At 35.8% G+C, this 22,280-nt stretch overlaps 2 protein-coding genes across 2 annotated transcripts; both read right to left on the bottom strand.

The window, feature by feature from the left end:
• Positions 1-452: 452 nt before the first annotated feature.
• LOC113502384 (ATP-binding cassette sub-family D member 3) lies at positions 453-18,931 on the bottom strand. The gene is made up of 15 exons (XM_026883931.1): positions 18,614-18,931; positions 18,062-18,319; positions 13,539-13,608; positions 12,480-12,577; positions 8,714-8,894; positions 8,142-8,211; positions 7,958-8,052; positions 7,389-7,506; positions 7,006-7,103; positions 5,888-6,080; positions 5,266-5,398; positions 4,825-4,999; positions 4,185-4,358; positions 3,716-3,820; positions 453-2,685 (listed from the first exon to the last, which is right to left on the bottom strand). The coding sequence occupies exons 1-15, from the start codon at positions 18,718-18,720 to the stop codon at positions 2,551-2,553; spliced, it is 2,010 nt and encodes a 669-aa protein (XP_026739732.1). The 5' UTR covers positions 18,721-18,931; the 3' UTR covers positions 453-2,550.
• A 558-nt stretch (positions 18,932-19,489) lies between these two features.
• Positions 19,490-21,654, bottom strand: LOC113502431 (heat shock protein 70 A1-like). Its single transcript, XM_026883995.1, has one exon. The coding sequence runs from the start codon at positions 21,517-21,519 to the stop codon at positions 19,627-19,629; it is 1,893 nt and encodes a 630-aa protein (XP_026739796.1). The 5' UTR covers positions 21,520-21,654; the 3' UTR covers positions 19,490-19,626.
• Between the last annotated feature and the right edge of the window lie 626 nt (positions 21,655-22,280).

Here is a 22,280-nt window from a genome sequence, read left to right as displayed (position 1 = left end):
GCTGTATAAATTAGTGACGCAAAGCGCTGGTCGACTCGTCACCAAATCAAGACGTAGTAAAAAAGTAAACGTCACATGACGTCATGCGACGCTTGCTGATAGCAATGATTCAATAGGCGGTAACTTTAAATTGGTTGTAATTAGGCACACCTCGGATGTTAGGTTTTACAGAGTTACGTAAATTGTACTAGAAATCGCGTCATTAAATTAGAAATCTCCAGTTAACTGTATTAGTACGAATTTGCAAGTTGAGGTATCTTAGATTAGGTGAACTAAAACGAGTAATAATTATTAAAATGCTATAGCTGGATGCAGTTTCAGCTTCCTATCTTACTACATCCCCAGATTGTTGACATTGAAAAAACAGATAACTACTCGAAAGAAGTGTGAACAAATGAACTGGAAAATATCTTTTTAATAATTATTGTAACAGGGAAATAAATAAAACAATATTACATTCCTGAACCTTCTTTATTGACCCAGCACCCGCCATCAAGGTAAGAAAGATAAAACTTAACATCTATCACAGCAAATGTCACATCAAACAATATTTTCACAGAAATCTACACAAATAAAGGGCCATGGCCACAGCTACAGGGTGAGGAACGAATCCTTTCCGAATTATCATATCTTATGGCATGAGCAAAACCTTTAGCTTCACTAAGCGTTTGCAGGCAGCCTTCTCTTCTTACGGCACAGCAGACCTGGTTCCCGCAAGTAACTAAACTCTGAACTGAACCGGGCGCATTTTCCCGACCTGCACTACGCGGCCGTAGTTTTCGCCAAACTCAACAAAATCGTAGGGGAGAAATTCTAGCTTTCACAATTGCATCCCTTCAAAGGCATACATACATCCTTAAGTCCGCCGCTCACGTACTGGATGACCTATCTCAGAAAACGAGTCATATTATCCCAGCTGGTCCTGTAAGCCGAAGACTCCCAGTTGACGAATGCGATTCTGTAAATGACGAGTAAAAGAGGAGGGAGCGGTCCGAGCGATACGATCTAACTAACGCGATCCCGAATAATAAACACTGGAGCTTGGTGAACTTATTGTTCAATAAACATTTCAACATAATAAGAACAAGTAATTGTATCATGACCATGGCCTAAGAATTAAACAATATATTCATTAAGTGGGTCAACTAATATAATTAGCTATTGCTTAAAATAGTAAATATTTTTTCCCAAAAATGAGATAAGACAATTACATTATCTTGTATTAAATTTTACATGAATTTTATTATTGAACTATAACAAAACAATAAATAAATTATCTATAGATCTTACATTATAAAAATATTTTTCTCATTCCGTAGAATGGTAACTTGCTAGATTTTCATTACATCCTGGACATCATTTAGGCTGCGTTTTCAACAGAGATCTTTTGATAGGATCGTTTCTCTAGAAAATAGCTTTTATTACCTCGCCATAGTCTGCATAGCGCTGGTGAAAATAGTTAAGCAAGTTATCAGCGACACATCTTCGTTTCGCATTGTGTAATACGCCAGCTCGCATTCGTCGCTGTGTTTTCGGAAGCCCCACACATTATCACGACACAGCTAGACATCCTCGCACATCTCTAGTGGAAACGCAGCCTTAGTCTATTTAGTTTAAGTAAAATCGATCATTGATTTTCGAGCATTATGGTTGTAAAATATAAAATGTTACACACCGATTTTAATCCATAACTTGAGCCCAATTATTATTAAACGTATAATATAATATGGAATAATCTTTTGAAGATTTAACAGGTATTGTCGGTAATTGTTACTGTTTTATCAGTGCGTAAAAAAAAATGCAAGATTGTCAAGACTAAAAAACGCCCGTAACTAATCATCCCGAAGATTAGTTACTAGTATTTTAGTCATCTTATCACAGTGGTGATCAGTAGATTCAACAGCAAACTGAATTGAACAACATTTCGAAATCGGACTGATGTATTACCCAAAAATAAACCTTTAATTGGCTTATTATTTACTTATATACCTAAATTAAATAACATTGAATAGACTTCATTGCCTAATAACAATGTAATGTGAATATATTGAAAAGGCAGTTTGTGGTAATTATTGGATAGGTAACTAGCATTCTTCATATTTTACTTTACACTTAGGTAATATTGTTAATAATTTATTTAACAACCATGGAATATAAACACATGTCTTAACATATCTTCATTTACAATTGTGTAAAGATGTGAAGTATTTTGATTTAATTTTGTAGTAATAACCTATCTATCTGGGTTAATGAAGATAGAATTTGAACTCAGCGTATTGTGAATAACAACTAATAGCTGCCCCACGGAGTGCCTCTGTCCCCATGACAAAACAATCTATTTTTTAATCATTACTTTCTTCCCTGTTGCGTCAAATAAACGCTTTTCTTTTCGTGTTATTTATATCCAGTGTAGTTGTTTTACGTGAAAGACATGCACACATCTCTTTAGAGAAATCAATTATGAGGGATAGCATATTTTTTATGTGAGATAAATTCCTGTGTATTAGCACAGATGGACAGGTTGTTACTTTCAGTGGTGGATGATGAGTGTTATGAGCCAAACTCTTGGGTCTCGTTGTCAATCTCCTCGAAGACGTAGCCGCCGCGGCCATCCATCTGTAGGTAGTGGTCGTGGTGCTTCCACAGCGATTTGCGATGAGAAACCGTGAACAGAGATATACCCACCTGTGAACAAAGAGAAGTAAGTTAGTGTATATTTGACAAAGAGAGGCAAATATAATGGTTTAGTTGGATGGGGAATGTGAAACGAATTGTTTGAAATAACTAAATAGTCGTGTATAATATATAGCAGGTATAAAGAAAGTTGACGTATTGGAAATGTAACTGTTTTGCTTTGTGATGATTAAAACCTTTATTCAATAAAAGCCAAACCTGATTACATTTTACAAGTTACTAAAGTTTTGTAACTAAATAACATATAGTTTAATTGGAATTTGGCAACATTATGTTATCTTAAATGTAACTACTTTTTGTATACCTGTGTTCTAAAGTACAGGTAGCAGGATAAACACATAAACATACACACACACTCTTGAACAATCTCATAGAATACATTACACACAACATTAGGTGTGAATGACTTATATTATGGTTCCAGTGACTGAACTTCAAAGTATATTATTACTTTTCTTGTCTTGTCTATTATTAGATGAATTTAATAGCCTAGTTCAAGTGAGGTGAATAAACTATGAAAAATTAAAAACAAGTTTAAAAACCAATCATTACCAACAGGTAACGATTACTAAACTGATTTTTAGTTAATATTCGTTTACACTTTTTTTGGTAAAGTTTACGTTAGCTTTCTGTGCTGATGATGATGTTTCTGTTTAGTAAACATCATTTACATTTTAAAAATGGATCTTGAACCTACAAAATTCAAAATCATTGTTAGATAATAAAATAGTATTCAACTAGTGGTGCTGAAAATTCCTCCTAATATAAAAACCGCGAAAGTTTGTATTTATGGATGTTTATTCCTCTTTAGCGCAAAAACCACTGAACAGATTTAGATTAGATTTTGATATCGATGAAATTTAGTGTGGACGTTGCTAACACCTTAGATTAACACAATGACATATGCTTCTTTTGCAGCTACAACCGACATCCTGGAGGGCAGAGCCGCAAACAACAGGTATTTTATAATAATTTTACGTTTATACAAAAAGATATGGTTTTTAATTAAATTTTAGCTTACCTCTCTGCAGTACTGGTACATCTGACCCTCGACGTCGACGGACACTGCGCTGGTGCACTCGTCTAGGATCGCGAACTGAGGCTCGTGGTAGAACAGGCGCGCCATCTTCACATAGAATAAATGAACATGCATTGATATTTTGCTGAGTATTTTTCTCGGAAGGTGATAGAAGAATTGGTGGCTATCACAAGGCAAAAGAAGCGTCGGCTCGAGTATGGATGAGGCTGGCACAGGACCGTAGAAATTGGCACGAGAAAGTGGAGGCCTATGCCCAGCAGTGAGAGTAGCATGTTTTTGGTAGAAGGCTACTGTTCTACATATTATTTCAAAAAACTTCTCTACGAAATGAAATGAATGTATTGAAATCCTCTTTATGGCGAGAAAGACGCAGACGGCCATTTACATTCAAGTAGTGGTTTTTTAGAGAAATGGTTTTTTATTTCCGAGGCCGTAGTACATGCACACTGACCGCGATCCTCTGCTTCTCCCCTCCGGACAGCACGTCCATCCAGTCCTCGACGGCGTCGAGCGCGCCGTCGCGGGCCGTGAGGTAGGCCAGCTGCACGATGTCCAGGAAGCGCAGCAGCTGCGCGTCCGAGCGCCCGCGACGGGACATCTCCTCGCGCGTCTGCGGGTAGATGATCTGCGGGACGGGGTTATATATACTGTATTTATTATAGTTTTATTTTTTATATAGTTATATAGATTTTAATCTCTACTCTTCTTTTTCTGACTGGTCTAGTGGTTAGTCGCCCCGAGTGCTATATCAGATGCACCCAGGACAAATGTTTGCGTGATGAGCAAGATCATTGGTTTTGGTCTGGGTGTCATTCATATTTTGTGTCTATTTTATTTATGTGTGAAATATAATACCGGGTGTGGGTTAGAGCCATAAGCTGTTCAAAAAAAGGTTGGTAGTCAAATTTATAACAAACAAAAAACAAAATTAAACTAAAGGATAAGTGTAAACCACATTGTAATCTAAGAGAAATTGGTCATTCAAATTTTATGAATATATTTTGGACTAAACTTTGCAATAAAATCTCAAACATACAGTATGCTCCTGCTATGCCATTTATTCCAACCTTCATTAAAATTGTAGGACAAACCTGGTCTCGAAGAGTGCCGAGCGTCATGTAAGGCCTCTGTGGCACGTAGAACAGCTTTCCTTTAGGCGGCTTGGTCAGGGTGCCGCCGAAGATCGGCCACAGCTCGCCGAGTTGACGGAACATGGAGGACTTGCCGCAACCGTTAGGACCGCATACGAGGACGTTAATACCAGATCTACAATAAAAGAACATTTTGAATTGAAAATTACCGATCCAATGAGCGTTTTGTTAGTTAAAGAAAAAAACTGGATCTAAAGACAATAACACATCTTTTTAGACTCGTGGTCCTTTGATCCGAACTTCTATTTTGTGTTAAAGAATGCCAAATATTGCCTCAAGTACTAGAATTCCTAAGCTAAAAAATAGCGATATACATATGTTGGATTTTAAACAGTAATGTTGTATTTTATATTGGTAATAAATTATCTACATTGAACTAACCGGACTTCGAAGCTGAGTTCCTTGATGAGCACATCTCCGTTGGGTGTGACGAGTGGGACTTTGTCGAAGCGGATGATCTTGTCCTGGTAAATGATGCGGCCCGCGCCCGGGGCCAGTAATTGCGGGATCTCACCTATAAAAAAACAATTCTTATCAAATCTAATCTTATCAATCTTCTGTCTGTCGCAGTCCATTACAGGACACAGTTCAGTCTAGTCATAGAGAATATGAAAGGACTAAGTTAATAGTAAGAAAAATAATTGTTCTGGGAGTTCTTTGTTACAGTTGTAAGTTACTAGTTAGTGTGGGGTTACAGGCTAAAAACTACGAATTATGTCAATAATTTATTTTATTTCATGTTTAGCTAAATCATAGACAAAATAGTCCACATAGGAGAAATGGAGATTTAATTTTGAAAATCTTATTTTTTGTCACATTGGACTCGAACTCGATTAACTCAAACCTAGTCCATCAATTACCTTCATCATAATCATCGGCCCCTATTCTTTCGCTGCTGGACATAGATATCCCCAACGGCACGCCACTGAGATCTATCTACTCTTTCTATCAATTAGCATATTTAAGAAAAAAAAAACATAAATCAAAATGAGTGTATCCTCACCGCCATCAGCCTGTGAGTTCCTCTCCACCATGGTCCTGGTGTAGTTGCCCTTGTTGATATCGTCGAGCACTGTCCTCAGCTGCGTGACGCGGGACGTGAGGCCGGCCAGCTTGCTGAGCTCGCGGCCCGACAGGACCAGCCGACCGATACCCTCCGCCATTTTAACTAACATACGACCGTATGTGTAGTAGTGCTGGATAGAATAGGAACAAACTTTACCTCCTCTTCAATACATGTTAAGGAACAAAAGATCTTATTAATACGAGATGGATGTACAAATATTAGACCAGTTACAATTTCGTATGGAAGGACCAACATTATTTTTTAGTTCCTTTTGACTGTTTGTAAGTTAGGACCAAATTTTTTTTAGTATTTGTTAACTGTTTCGTCTCTTAAAATATTATTTATTTTATGAGACAGTCATTCGTGTTCTAGATGGTGATATGGCGTACATGTAAAATAGTAGATTGCACAAAATCAGATAAAAATAGGTAAACATTAATTTGGTAGTAGACTAGACAGAGTACGTGTATTTTACAAAGTTTTTAGATGTCTGTTTTTTTTCTACGTGACTCCAGGATTAAAGAATTTAATCGTTGTGTCAATTTGCAAACATTCAAGTCACATGTACAAAGACACCCATATTTATTTGGATATTTCATACGTTTTCATTCTCACATATCTGCGAATCTTATAAAATGATGATGTTATGTCTCATCTCAATATTTGAATTACTATATTCGTACCGGATATGTGTTATATGCCGATCAGGTCGAGCTATAGTGTTAATTAATCAGCTAGACGTGTCTAGATGCAGGTCAGACAGATTAAACTGATCAATGTCATTATCAGTTATAAGATAGCTAAATATAATAAAGTATCGATTAGCTGTGATTATAAGTGACAGACACAAGCGTTAGAGATTTTAAGGTGACCTAAATTAATTAAACCTAAAATTAATTAAATTGAAAACGCTGTTCGTAACACAACTTTTTTACGCGATTGTATTGATTTGTCATGATTTGACATGAAGTTGATTTCAGTAAAATTGAAAGAAAGACCTATAGGCATAATTACATTAACTAGCTCTCTCTCAAAGCCCTTATTTTATAACTTACCTTAAATCTATCATTCTCAGTGCCTGTGGTAAGTAAATTGTGGTTTACAGCGAAGAACGGTCTTGATACTGCGTAGAAACCGACCGTGATGGCTATGTCTGTAAAAATCAATACATTAGAATTATTTGATTTGTAAATAAACAATATTATTAACTGGTCCTAAACATCGTCTTTAAATATTATAACGGAAGTGCGATGTTTTTTTAGTAATTGGCATCAATGCCTTCGTGTAAAAGAAAGAAAAAGTTTTTATCATGTTAAAATAACTAAAAACTAATGAAAACAGAAACATATAAACTTAAAACAAACAGGAATATTTTAAGTTAACCTAGATCTAAGATGAATGCTAAAATAATACTTCGCTTGTTTGTACGCATACTCACATTTAGCTATAATGTTATCGACGAAGCCCATGGCCACTCTGAAGTTGAGGAAGTTCCGCAGATGCCTGGTCAGCTTGTAGAAGCTGGCTAATAGGGTGAGTTGTTCGCGGTGGTTACCCTATAACGTAATAGAAAAAATACATTATATACATTGTTATTAATAATAATTGACACAGTTTGAGTGGCCTGTTGGTCTAGTGGTTAGTGACCCCGACTGCTATACCGGGGGTCGTGGGTCTATTCCCATCTCACAAACACGACCATTTGTTGTGTCTGGGTATATTTTATCTGTATTATGTATGTATTTAGAAATGTATCAATGTCTGGAGGTTGTGGATTATTACATTAGTTATCTCTCTATTATTATGAATTGTTTTTAGAGTAGCCGAATGTAAATAAAAATAAATTGTAAAATAAGAGTAAAACTTCTAAAATAAATAGAATAAACTTAAAATAGCATGAGAATAAAAAGAACAATACAATTAATTCTTAGTTCTGGGAAACTTTCACTACTTTCTTTTCACTTCAGTTAAAATTAAGTAAATTATGAATAATTTTAGATGACAAACCTGGTAGAAAGCAATTTCTTCTGAATAAGTTATCAATCTGGAGTTGACGTATCTGAATTCTCCCTCTAATTTCTGCTCGTGTACAGTCATTTTAGCTGTAAAATTAATAAAAGTACACATGCATATTAATAAATATTCTCTCTTGAATAGCGATAAAGTATTTAATTATTATTTTTGTAGTTACCTGTTGGTCTCCTAAGGTAGGTGAGTAAAACGCCAGACAAAAGTAAATAGGCCATCATTATACCGGGAGTCTGAAATAAAGAGGCCGGTTACTACCAGAAACCATTCATCTGATATCACAGCACTTTTAATGGTGCGAATATGTCGTAAAGTACCGCTTTATGTTATGAATATCTAAGTGGACTAAATAAAGCAAGCGATAAAGAAAGTCATAAGTGCGGATTGAGATTTAAATCTAACATTAAATACACAAGAATTGTGGTTTATTAACCCCGGACGCGAAAAGAGGGGTGTTACAAGTTGGATATCTGTTTGTGGCATCATTTAAAATTTAATTAGTTTTGTGTTAAAGGTGAATTATGTTTGAGTGTTCTGAGACACGTTTAATCAGAACAGAAAATATTAAACAAAACCTAAAGGTAGTAAAAAGTAGATCTATATCTTCAAATAGCGGTAAATAAAAAGAAAACTATTAATTTGTCTGACGCACACAAGAAAAACAAACTATTAAAACTTTTGAATGACGCACACAGGTGTAATAAAGTAAGCAATTTACTATGTGAGGTAACTTACCGAAGCACCCAAGTTAACAGTAAGTCTGTAGAGATATATGCTAATATCCAACATGGGTTTGCTAATGTTACTGTAGAGGTCTACGACGGTATCACAGAACTTCTCAATGTCTGTTGTTAACAGCTGGTCAGCGTTCGCTATCCGATTGTCCAGGTTTGATACTTGGTAGTATGTGAAACCCCTGAAATTTCATATTCAATTTATTCATTTTTGGAAAAAAGGTGACTCCCGCATTAAGGATTTGAATCCTTGTGTCGCGACAGGTTTCACAAACATTCAAAGACACCCAGTCTCAGGACAAGCATATTTTGTGGAACACAAAAATGCCTGTCCTACGCGGGGATCGAACCCGCGACACGTCTGGCTGAGTAGGTTTGGCGTGTATAAGTATGTACCGCTAAAAGACTGGTGGCCGTGGTTGTCTAAGTTGAGCCTGGACACCTATTAAATAGGCAAGGGCTCGTGTACAGGTTAGGGCAACTTAAATTATCACGAGATGGCATCGTGATACCGTGCCTTGTCACGTTACGAGGGCGTGGTTGCAGTGTCTATGTGTATTTATAAGCCTTAAGAATGTGTGTAATTGACCCCGACATTGTGTAAGAGCCTGGTCTTACTCTTTGTCTTCCTAAATGCAAAAGGAATCCAAGAAGATGTTTATCATTTATAATAGGTTCCCTAGCATAAGTAGCCCAATTTTATAATGAGCTGTGAAAGAATAGCAAAAAACAGTATTGTCCTTCCTGCATTGTCCGGTCCTTTTATACAGGATAGTTATAATAAATTAAAATAACGTCTTATTATGATAATCGGTAAACTAATCATGCGCAAACTGGTTCCGCCTGACAGATAGTCTCGCCTGTAATCGCGCCATGTACCTACCATGCATTGATTTATGCCCGTATTATTATTAAAGACGCAAAACGAATGCTAGATATTATCAATTACTTGCAACATATTCCCACATACATTATGTAGTTTAAGGTAATTGGATAGTTTTAGAAGTTTTCTGGTCCTTTCGTTTAAATTTTGGTCCTATTGACATCTAGTCCTAGGTAACTTTATAAAATAAAAAACTACATAGTACTTGTGATTGAATTAATCTTACTGATTGCTGTGTTTTAAAATGCTGTTTGATCAATCAATACCTTGAAGTGAAGTTATAATCATAGAGCAAATATGATGACAGAATAACCGGATAATGTGCGTTTATCTACTTTATCTATCGATGTACGGCCCGTCTATGTTTATAGTTGTTTTAATATGTAGGATATACTATGTATATGTAGGTAGTCATAACGTGATAATTTGTGTCTTTATGACAAGACTGTTGGACATTCAACGTTATAATTAAATACATTATCCATTTACATAATTATACCTGCGCACGTGACAGTATCAGTATGTCGAGAATATTTTCTATATTATTTTTATTGTATATTAAAGTTACTGTTATATAAAGGAATTCCACAAGACCACACTTAAAAATGACAAGTATTCGGCCACTAATACATTTCTTCAGTATTCTCTTGTTATTGAATTGAATTTCAATAATTAAAATTTTTTACTTATATAAAAAAATATAGTTTACATTAAAATATTTAATTAATGGATTATCAAAAATGTACTAGGATACAATGCTAATCCAGTGCTTGCTCAGGTCAAGAAAGGTCACGAACAATCTATTCAAATGAATGCTACACTTTACTTTGTGATATAATGATACTAGACAAAGACTGTCAACTATGTAAGTTACAAGTGGAACATTTTTATATAATCTGATTTGAACAATACGCAATAAAACACTTTTTAATATGACAATAAAACTGTTGGCATTAGCGATTAGTTTTCGAAGTTCAAATCTCAATAAAAGAAATATTCTTATATATTTGATAAATAGGTTACCATAGACAAAAATACCAAACTTTTTTGTATAACTTTTCCAACTTATTATGTAACCTATATGTTTTTTTCTGGATTTATATGACTATTTCAGAAGTGTTTCAAGTTGTAACAAATAGTGATCTCTTCCGTCATAACCTTTGCCGAGGCAAACTGCAGTTTGTACAAAACATTCTCCAAGTCCAAAACGCATCATGCTGACTAGAGAATGTGTTAAACAAATAGTTATTATTTAAACTTAAACGATTGCGAAAGGTAAATTTAGTTTGAAGCCTCTACTTAAATCTAACTCTAACGGTGACTTGCACTTTTTAGGCCTTAATGTATAGTGCAAAGTCCATCGGCTGGTTCTCTAATATTGTATTAGTTACCGACCATATGAGTAATCAATGTATATATAAATATAGCGCTCTTCATTCCTAGTAGGTGGTAGATATATATTATAAATTAACCGTCCGCTTACCACTTCGCTACACTTGAGAGGATTTTTTGGGGTAATATTTAACGTACAAAAATATTGTGGTAAAATAGATGAATTGGTAAAATAACTTAAATTAATCGGTAAAATATAGTAAATGTTTTGGTAAAATAGATTCCAAAATCGGTCAGTAGTTCCTGTCCCGATATTACCCCAACAAGGTGTGGCATTGATGAATCTCAGGAAGGTTAAGAGGGCTTACTAACTACCTGTCTATGATATAAGTCTAGAGTGTCTTATACGTAGAAGTGCAATGTGAATGCATTAAGAATTAATTTTACTACGAATCCGAAGTTCATTATAGAATGGGTCCAAAAATTATCTGATAACGGTTTGTTTTTATATTTTTATGGTTCTTTATCGTCAGTGACTGTTACTGTTGTGACGGACAGGAACGCATATAGTTTCTTCTTTATACCTTAGATAAGCGAGATACTATGTATTGTTAATGCTTATAAACAGTTAACGATCAATAAAGATTATTAAGACATTATTATTTTTATATTGGACGTTAATATTTTTAGCGAAGATTATTAAGTATTGCCTGAGTTTTAAAGAAACAAGGGTTTTTGCTTGATTTGTATGTCTCTTAGTCCATTTTTGTGTGTTTTTGGTACGAAAATATTTGACAAAAACATGGTAATCATGCGTCTGGCCTAATAACCTAAAAGACCACAACATGTCGAATAACTTATGTAAATCGAATTATTTTTTGCAGTATTTTATTCTAAATCCAATTATTTAAGTTAGTTAAATAACTAGTTACTTTAATACTGATAAGGATCGTAATACTGTTTAGGATAGCTAATTTTATCATCGCAATTAGTTCAATTCATTTATATATTTTATATGGTTAATGCACATTTAGCCATAAAATACCCAATCGGTCCTTTTAAACTGAATGGCGGTAAATCAAGATTATTCAGACGAACATACAGGTGATTTGAGGTGATACCTACAGTTTGCTCATTAAAACCTGTATAGGTTATGCTATTTTGCCTTATTAAGATAGTTATATACAACCCACTAAGTAGAGGCCCGCATCCCGCGGGTGCCCTTAGTGAATGTTACAAACGTAATTATAAGAGTTTCTGTTTGCTTTGGCAAGAGATTTTAAAAGTCTAGCCAAATATCCCGTGATACTTTCGTATCTTCAAATAATTAATAGGGTATGTGACTAAATCTAATGCATAATATAAATCTGTTTTATATTATGCATACAAAGCGTACTGGTAAGTGACGTCACACGAGATTTTACAACAGTATATCGCCGAATATGTTTGCGAAAAACTATTTATTTTTGGCAATCTGTCTGACGGACAAAACAGATATTTTTTTGTCAAGTACCCTATTGTTACAATAGCATATTATTATTATAATACTTACTTCAAATACTGTTGATATAAATGTAGAGTTAAATTGGTCCTTAGCTTCAGTTTCAGCTCGCCTATACTCCACTTCAGAACATTGTTTACAAGCGATATCTGAAACAATATAATTGTTAGGACATTGAACTTGTGAAGTATAATTAAAGTTCAGTTGCTCTTAGATTCAATGCCAAAATAATGTATGCTTTACTCAAAAATAAATGATCTACGAGTGGGTAATGAACATTCAGCAATTAGTGCGCAGAGTTTGTAAAAAATAGACTTAAATATAAATAAATGATATAATATTTTTAAATAGGCCTTTGTTTTATTAGTTTCAAGCCCCGTCATAGTTTCATTAATGGCGGCCATCATATCGATGTCACTGCTTAGCACTTTCGACATTACAAGCAAACGTCATAACTACGGAAGATATATTGCTAAACAAGCAAATGGAAACAACAGCTGTCTAGAGAAAGTGTTGATAAATGTTGTTGTAACGTCGTATCACGAAAGTGAACCTAACTTATTAGACATTGACTATAAATGTCAGTGCCTCCTATTTGTATGTTTGTTTCTCTCCTGTAAAACGAAATGGCCTTGCGGTTGTTTGCATGGATTTGTGTCTACGAGGTGCAGATACTATCCCAACGCAGTCCAGTACCAGTGTATGGAAAAGGCCTGTGAGTAATAGTAAAGCATTTATAGTGGGTGAATTATAAAAAGTCTATTCAAAATTTCGTAAAGATTTTTATGTTGCTACAATTGTTGCAACCTTATACACAATATTTCTATAATCTTTAACAATGCAATTATTGTAATCTATCACTTGCGTGGAAATGAAATTCGGATAAGATATTTTTCCTTGTTTTATTCATTGAGTTTTACCCGTTTTTTTTTAAGGCTGATCCGCGATTAGAGGAAAGACTTGTTTTGCTTTCATACATTTATATAAATTTTAATTTTCAATAAAGGCTGATATTATAAGCAACGAATGTTAATTACCTTAACAATTTTAGTGTGAGAGTATGTGGGTTAATGAGGTAAAAATGAAAATAAATCATAATAAAATACTAACGATTGGCATGGCAAAGAAGAATTGTGTTAATAACCTTCTGAATTCCTTGTGGTTCATTGTGATAATTGACCTGAAACAAACGAACACACGTTACTATACTTAGTATTATATTTGAGGAATTGGGAATCTGTGTATAAGTATTTGTATGTGGGAGATGTTATACAATGTTATTAGTAAGATAAACATGACTCCTTAATCCTTATCAGGATAAATAAGTCTAGAAGAAATAAGTGGAAAGTAAGTACATATAACAATATTGATTCATGAGTTGTTTTGACGGGCAAATTCGTTGCTGCATAGCTACATCGAGACAAAAATATTTGCAATTTTGCAACAGATGGCAATGAAACCTGATGAAAAAATTGGATTAATAAATAATTAGGTGAATGCTTTTAAAAGCAACTAGCAATAAATTTAATCTGCTTTATCTGAAGATTAACAAATGTGAACGTTGTTTTATGGATAAGATAGGTACCAATTACTATGTTAATGAGTACTCGTTGTAATATTTCAAGTAAATACAAGACATTATCTTTTGAATCATTTGTGTATGTTTATGTAAAGTTCAGTAAATGATTTGAGTAATATAATTTTTTTACTCAAACCAGTGTAAATCCTTTTTTGTTGGAAATCATGTTATTTTGCACGATAGAGACAGAGGCCCTATTACAATCTGTTAGAGTAAGACGGTTGCAGGCGTGTGATGCGTTGACTCGGTTCCACAAGCGCAACACACTTACTTTCAGATACAGCAGGCTCTCAATTCGTCCTTCTGGAAAATATTTGTGACGTAAAGCACTCTTTAAAATTTGAACTACATATTTCGTACAAATTATTGTACAACCAGTTTATCGAGTGGATATGGTATGAGTGTAAGAGTAATGCACTCAGCCTCTCAGAACTCATTAAATAAATTTAGCTGGTAACTTTCCAGTGACATCGAAATTCGAAAAAAATCCAGTGCCGCGGAAACCCGCAATGTTGGGAATGGGGTTGGACTTGGATCCCATAAAAACATGTTTATAAATAAGAACAATAATAGGTTGGCTTTAAATTTAGTAACTTTCTAAAGGCATAGCTAATAAGCGTACTGAAGGTTATTTTATGTATTATCCAATAATTAAACACATCAAAGTTTATGATTAAACTATACATTGTTATAGACCCGTGTATCGATTAGATAGGTACTATAAATTATTTTTATAAAAAGGTTTTCCACTTAAGATGCTACGTGTGTATTTAATTAGTAGAATTATTCACCACGTTAAAAATAAAAACATCAAAATAATCAGAATTATTACTAGAAACTCTCACTAAGTAAAATCAATTAGATTGCGAAACTAACAGCACCTCAGTACTGCTCAGTGATACCTTGAACTTAAATTGAGGAAAAACTGTTTGACCATCAGAAATAACACTCGTTACGACTATTCACAATCATTTCTATTACATTTCGTATGAGCGAGGAATGGACAGGGCCCAGATTCTGATATTTACAATGGCCGATGAATGAAAGAAAATTCGATTAAATAAGAAAATATTCCTATTTTCTCAAGCATTTTGCCAACATAATATTTTGAAATTAATTGTATTGACCATAAGTGTTCCGCTCCCTTCATTCAATTTCCATTCATTCAATCGGCCATAGTAAATAGCAGAATTGGGCCCCAGACCTCATAGTTCTGACCTATAGAAAGGTATTTCTGTGTGGTGTAACACTGGGCAATAGATAATATATAGCCATGAGCTACGAGCCCCTGAGCTGACCCAGTTGTACAGCTCACCCATTACACATCCACACAACATTACATAACAGCTGCTTGATAGCGTCTCTATTCCAATCCAATAAGGTTTATTATCGCATTTATATATACGGCCCAAGGAACATTCGTTAAACTATTTTAAAACATGTTTTTACATAACTTCCATGTTATTACATAGCTATAGTTCATTAACTTCTTACCTACTGACATTAGACCGTCGATATTTCTATACTTTATAGAGATTTTAGGAAAATTTATTCTCATACATGTTATACTGTAATTGTAACATCTTTTGTTATGGACTTTGTACGAAAGTTGTCGTGGGGTGAAGGTCACAACGTCCGAACTTGAAGCGCTTTGATAAACATTATTCATATAGTCTGGGTGGAAACGCATTTGAAGTTTTGGTAATACGTGGGGTAGATTAAAAGTAACATGGTGTAAACTGAAGCAAGGGAAATGGGTTATTATTGCAATAAATCGGAGGTGCAATAGAATTATATAAATAAAATAGCGACTTCGCAAACAGAGAGAAAGTCGAGTGGCCAAGGAACTCGTTTGAAACTACTAATACTACGGAAACTGCTTAGCAAGGTCCGAGATCTTAGACAAAATAGGTTTTATTCTAACAATTTCTAAGTAAACATTATTGGTTAGCGAATAATACAGGTTACGAGTCTAAAGTGTAAAGCTTAAAGTCGAATAAAACTCTCGAGAGCAAATTCCCTCACCTTCATAAGACGGTAAAGATAAACCGGTATCTAAAAACATTGTACAAAAACCGCTACGAGGTATTAGCCGCTTACTGTCCAGTCTTTCCCGTCTGTCGGTTCTAACATAAAATTTGATTGTTTTGGATTTAAAGCATTGCTCTCAGAGTCACGGATCAAATTGATAAACAGTGAAACAAACGAACTGATTTCCGTACCGGATATACGAGTGTCAATTATATTACGACCAGCTCTTGAAATGAACTAAACAATAACATTTTATGTTTATAGACAGACAGAAACGGGCAGAATATTTTTGTAAGTTTGTAATGTCTCAAAGATAAGAACTCGTTATCAGAAAAATACTCTTACATTAGACTAGTTTTTCAAGGTTATAACTCAGGGTGTCAGAGAGCAACTTTGGACAACCTTCGGCAACTTCTAACATAATACGGACCTTCTCGAATCGACTTAAGACATAGACATTAGACAGTATTGCCTTAAGAACATAGACAGTAAAAATGTAAATAGAGCGAAAACTACCCTGACTGCATGTCAGAACCTTGTTATAAATATTTTACTCGATTAGAATCGTTACAATCCGGTTTATTATAAATGGAAACAACGTGATAGACGGCATCATACGATGTTATATTATGTCCGTTTAGAAAAACTAAACTTGATCGGTAGGATTTGTTTTGATGATTCATTACTTTTTGCTGCTGTAGCGATATTCATGATGCAAAATGAAAAAGAACTAGACACACGGCAGTTTGTCGAGCCAAGGTCTGTTTGAGAAAGGGTCTTGGAATATATTGAAGACACTTTACGTAGCAATCGATCTGTCGCTGTGAAACACACATGTGAAATAAGATAATGTATTCACAGTAATTTAGTTTCTGAGTTACTTCTCTAGTTACGACTGAGCTGGGCTAAAATAACATGAAATAAAATCTTAATACTAATCTTATTGCAGTTTTTAATTAGATTATTTAAGCTCTTTTTTGAAAGACTCATAATGTTCTTTTTTATTAAAAACTTAACATTTTAGTTGCGACTTTAATAACGTCACATCCAAAAAAGTGTTATAACGACTACATTGTTCTAAAAATAAAATTAAGAATATTGTCAGTTAATGTGAAGGCCAGTAGCACATTACAATGTTACTGTTTAGACTGATTAAGCAGTAATCAAATGGATTATTTTACATACAATATACTTAGTGCCACTACTGGCATTTCGAGTTCCAGTAAAGTGGTATTACATGATAAAACTAAAATGAAATTTGTTCAGATGATCTATTTAATTATCAAAACTTATGTACAGAAATCATTTTAAGCAAGGTTGAAGAGACTTTCCTTCTTTGAAGCTTAAGAATACAACATATTAAATTTGTTGAAATTTCTCAACACAACTTACTTAATATATTATGTAAAACTCTAGTGGTGTGAAAACGAAAGACTCATGGAGATTAATGCAGTGTTAATGTTTTCTTTACATGTCTGTTAACACGGCAGTATTAAGTACTTCCTCATTCATACAGCATCATTTACTGATGAATAATTACTCCACTGTTTGACCCTTTGTTGTCATACATCACTTGTCACACATTCTTTTAGAGTAACACATGTTCCATTAAAAAAGTAATTCATTATTTAAATGTATGGAGTGAGTTACTTCAAGCAATCATTAATTTTAGTTTGAGAAGATGCTTTTTTTGTTTAATTGTTTAATTATTGAAGTTAATGTACACATTGTGATTGTTTTTATAGAGAGGGGCTGTGGCTTGGTCTTGAATTTAAGTATTGCCTGTCTTTCAGATATGAAAGTATAAAGCACACTTCACAATTCTTGGAAGGAATACTATCACACTAAGGAATTTAATCTTTGTACATGCCCAATGAGGATTTAAACCTCATTCTAGTTTTTTTAGGCAACAGGAAAGTCCTTAGTGTGTATCAAACCCTCAATACTGCACTAGCATTGGTGATTGGCAATACCAAACCAAAACTCCTATCCAATAGTTAATAAAAAATGTATTAAGACTTACCCTTCAATGAGTGTAGAATGTTGAATGAGCCACAGATCACACATGGACCTTGATATCAAGGAGAAGGCTATGAGGGCCATGAACCCGCACTCCTTGCTCCAGATGGAAGGCATCATGATATTCCATAGTGTCTTCAGTTCAGACAGGAACCGAGCATCAACTTGTGCCTTTGGACCTTTTTTGTTCTTATCCTTTATCATGTATTGTATCTGCTCTTCAGGTGAAGGGCGGTTTGACTGTCTTGCATTTTTACGCTTACTGAAATATATTCATAGCTTTATTCAGAATCAAGCATTTTTAAGACATCTTGTTTACCAAATAACAACATAATTGGAAAAAAAAACATATTAAGATGGTTGTTTATATTTTCAGAATGTTATATTTCTGGTAAAAAAAATTATAAATGAAATTACTAAACAGTAATATAATAAAATTATATTTATTATGTTAAATTAGGTTTTTCAACTTCATTCAACTTTAACTTGCGTTATTAAGAAAAACTAAACTAGATGGAAATTCACTAGAAAATATTTCCACGGATCACAGACTTACCTTGAATTAAGAGAATTCCTTATTAACCAGGCACTTACAGCCGCAGAGGCTGCTAAAGCTATTTGAACATCAGTCCGTGAAGTAATTTTACTAAAATTCGGTGCCATTTCTAATGTGTTTTAGTTTTTAATGGAATAACAGCATTTAATAAAAAATAAAACACGTAATTGTATCACAAGCACTATAGCACTGAATGCTGGTGTGATACCATGTCGTCACAAGAACGATAATAAATTATAATGTGAATATTGAGATATTTTACGTCGAAGTTTATGCGAACGCCAGACGTCGACTTCTTGACGTGTGTCAATGAATGGGAACAATTTGATTTGAATGTCAAACCACCTGACGTTTGGAAATGTCCAACGTAAAAATAGAGAAAGAAACTTAGCTTGACCAGAGACAAGGATAAAATTACATAAGCTATAGTCGATTTTCAAAATTTATTACTATTGTAGTAACTATTTTTGTACTATTGTAATCGTGGAAATCCAAATTATTTTTCATGTTTGCACTCTTATCCATTTGATTTTTATTTTTAAAGCATCAAACAAAAGTAATCCATAATTTTATAATTTTACGTGTGACACGTGAAAAATGTTGCTCGTAATATAAGGGTCTTTAGTCACAAACATAAATTGAATCGACTTTAAAGCTGAACAGTAAGGTAAACGGTACATTGTTGTTTTTGTTTCGTGCTTTTTGTGGACCTATTATGATGTAAAAGTTATGAAATAGGACGTAGGAATAATTTTCGGATATGAAAAAAAATTGTTTGAATTCTTCAAGGGTTCTTCACCCTTAAATCTCCAATCTAAAATTTTCTTTATTAGTTTCTTTGTTAAGGTAAATAGAAAGACAAAGTTTATTACTAATATATTTTTTTATTTTGTCTTCAGCACATGATCTTCAGTTGGTTTTTAAATTACAATAAATTAACTTACAATCTACTATTTACAAATGCAATTACATAGTAATCAATTGAATTGGACTAGAGAGAGATCGTTCCAAGTTTAGTCTACTTCCTCGACGGTGGGTCCTGCATTGCCCGGCCTTCCACCCGGCGCCTGTCCGGCGGCCGCGCCGTGCATCTTGCTCATGACGGGCGAGCACACTCGCTGCAGCTCCTTCAGCCGGTGTTCGTACTCATCCTTCTCGGCGAGCGTGTTGTTATCGAGCCACCGGAGCGCCTCGTCGCACTCGCGCCGTGCCTCCTGTTTGTCTTGCTCGCTCAGCTTGTCTCCGGCGTCGTCTAGCGCTTGCTTCACGCTGAAGATGTACGATTCAAACTGGTTCCGTGACGCTACTCTCTCCCGCTGGCGCTCGTCTTCTTCCTTGTATCGCTCGGCCTCCGACAACATGCGGTCTATCTCTGCCTGAGACAGGCGACCTTTGTCATTCTTGATGACGATGTTCTTACTGCGTCCGGTGCTGTTCTCTTTAGCGGATACGTTCAGGATACCGTTCGCGTCAAGATCGAAGGTGACGTCGATCTTGGGAACTCCACGAGGTGCCGGAGGGATACCGGTGAGGTCGAAGCGGCCGAGCAGGTTGTTGTCCTTAGTCATGGCTCGCTCGCCCTCGTAAACCTGGATGGTGACTGCTGGCTGGTTGTCAGAGTACGTAGTAAACGTCTGTGATTGTTTGCAGGGGATCTTCGCGTTTCGTTCAACAATCTTTGTCATCACGCCACCGGCAGTTTCGATACCAAGCGACAGGGGCGCCACGTCGACGAGCAGCACATCTTGGATCTTCGAGTGCTGTTCTCCGCTCAGTATAGCTGCCTGGACAGCAGCACCATATGCGACTGCCTCATCAGGGTTTATAGATAGGTTCAGCTTTTTGCCGCAGAAGTAGTTCTGGAGCATATTTTGGATCTTGGGGATGCGAGTAGATCCACCGACCAACACGACGTCATGAATGGACGATTTGTCAAGTTTTGCATCCTTGAGTGCCTTCTCGACTGGTTCAAGAGTGCCACGGAACAGGTCTGCATTGAGCTCTTCAAATCTTGCCCGAGACACCCGTGTGTAGAAGTCGATTCCCTCATGAAGCGCGTCGATCTCGATGCTTGCTTCTGTGCTCGATGAGAGAGTGCGCTTGGCGCGTTCAGCAGCAGTGCGCAGTCTGCGCAACGCTCGCGCATTGTTCTTGATGTCCTTTTTGTACTTGCGTTTGAACTCTTCTGCAAGATGGTTGACCAGCCTGTTGTCGAAGTCCTCGCCTCCCAAGTGCGTGTCGCCGGCAGTTGCTCTTACTTCGAACAGTGAGCCCTCGTCAATTGTGAGAATGGACACGTCGAAGGTACCGCCACCCAGGTCGAAAATAAGAACGTTACGCTCGCCTTTAAGGTCCTTGTCTAGACCATAAGCGAGAGCGGCGGCGGTGGGTTCGTTGATGATTCGCAGCACATTCAAACCTGCGATAGCGCCGGCGTCTTTGGTTGCCTGTCGCTGAGAGTCGTTGAAGTAAGCTGGCACTGTGATGACTGCATCGCGGATGGAACTTCCGAGGTAAGCTTCAGCTGTTTCCTTCATTTTTGTGAGGACCATGCTGCTGATCTCCTCCGGCGCGAACGTTTTCTTTTCTCCTTTGAAGTCGACCTGAATCTTTGGTTTCCCGCAGTCGCTGACTACTCTGAAGGGCCAGTGCTGCATGTCCTGCTGGATCTTCGGGTCGTCAAACTTGCGGCCGATGAGTCGTTTGGCGTCGAACACCGTGTTGGTTGGGTTGAGGGCGACCTGGTTCTTGGCGGCATCTCCAATCAGGCGTTCTGTGTCCGTGAAGGCGACGTATGATGGAGTGGTTCTGTTGCCCTGGTCGTTGGCGATGATCTCCACATTTCCGTGCTGCCATACTCCAACGCAGGAGTAGGTAGTACCAAGATCAATTCCGATAGCTGGCATTTTGTAGTGTGAATCTTCTTAATCTCTTCAATTAGTAAACTCGTTGATATTTCGCTTTGAGTAAAGTTGCTCGGTATTAAAACCGCTTCTCGTCTCCCTTTCTCTTGTTTGCGTTTTCAAATACTGAATGATTTGGCGCGGTTCGCGCGGGTTTATATACTGTTGGAGTGACGACCAATCAGATTCTCGAATTTACTGGAAGCAACTCGCTTACCAATCACTAGCAAGGCTTAGCAGAAACTTCTAGAAAACTAACAACAAGCCAATCAGAGACGAGGACGGTCGGAATGTTCTAGAAATCGTGCAAAAAGAAAAGGATAAACTCATGTGTTAGAAAGAGCTAAAACACTTATTCATATTTAGGGTGACCAGCCTAAGGTAGATTGCACAGTATTGTGATTTGTGATCACAGCAATGTCAATTTTTATAATATGGGTTGCATATTAGTTCTATTAATTGTAACTATCAGTTATCTCATTAAATGACGAGAGGTGTTCTAAAATTCATTTATACGGTATTACGGTATTGTGTAGAAAGAGATTAATTGCTTCGTCCAAAGCATAGAAGACCAAAAATTAATGTAGATACTTAATTAATAGTTTGTTGCAAGTTCTGCATTTACATAAAGAATATTTCTATAAGATATAAAAATATTCAAAAAAGGAAAGTAATAAAAAAACTATTAAAAATTTATTTTTTTACTTTGTCGAATATTTTTTTCGTCCTTCTGTGAATTTCAGACAGCGTAATAATTTGCTATT

This window comes from Trichoplusia ni, chromosome 17 (genome assembly GCF_003590095.1).
Source record: "Trichoplusia ni isolate ovarian cell line Hi5 chromosome 17, tn1, whole genome shotgun sequence".
In the NCBI taxonomy this organism is placed as follows: Eukaryota; Metazoa; Arthropoda; class Insecta; order Lepidoptera; family Noctuidae; genus Trichoplusia; species Trichoplusia ni.
The sequence above is the reverse complement of the archived record's forward strand: the minus strand, read 5'-3'. Positions and strand labels throughout refer to the sequence as shown.

What these genes read in the sequence shown, in the direction of transcription:
- LOC113502384 (XM_026883931.1), bottom strand. Translation starts at nt 18,720, where the DNA reads ATGGCACCGAATTTTAGTAAAATTACTTCACGGACTGATGTTCAAATA. An exon ending in CGATAACATTATAGCTAAAT is followed by an intron (nt 7,104 to 7,388) that starts GTGAGTATGCGT and finishes TGATTTTTACAG; the next exon opens with ACATAGCCATCACGGTCGGT. An exon ending in GGGAGAAGCAGAGGATCGCG is followed by an intron (nt 3,821 to 4,184) that starts GTCAGTGTGCAT and finishes TTCTATGTGAAG; the next exon opens with ATGGCGCGCCTGTTCTACCA.
- LOC113502431 (XM_026883995.1), bottom strand. Translation starts at nt 21,519, where the DNA reads ATGCCAGCTATCGGAATTGATCTTGGTACTACCTACTCCTGCGTTGGA.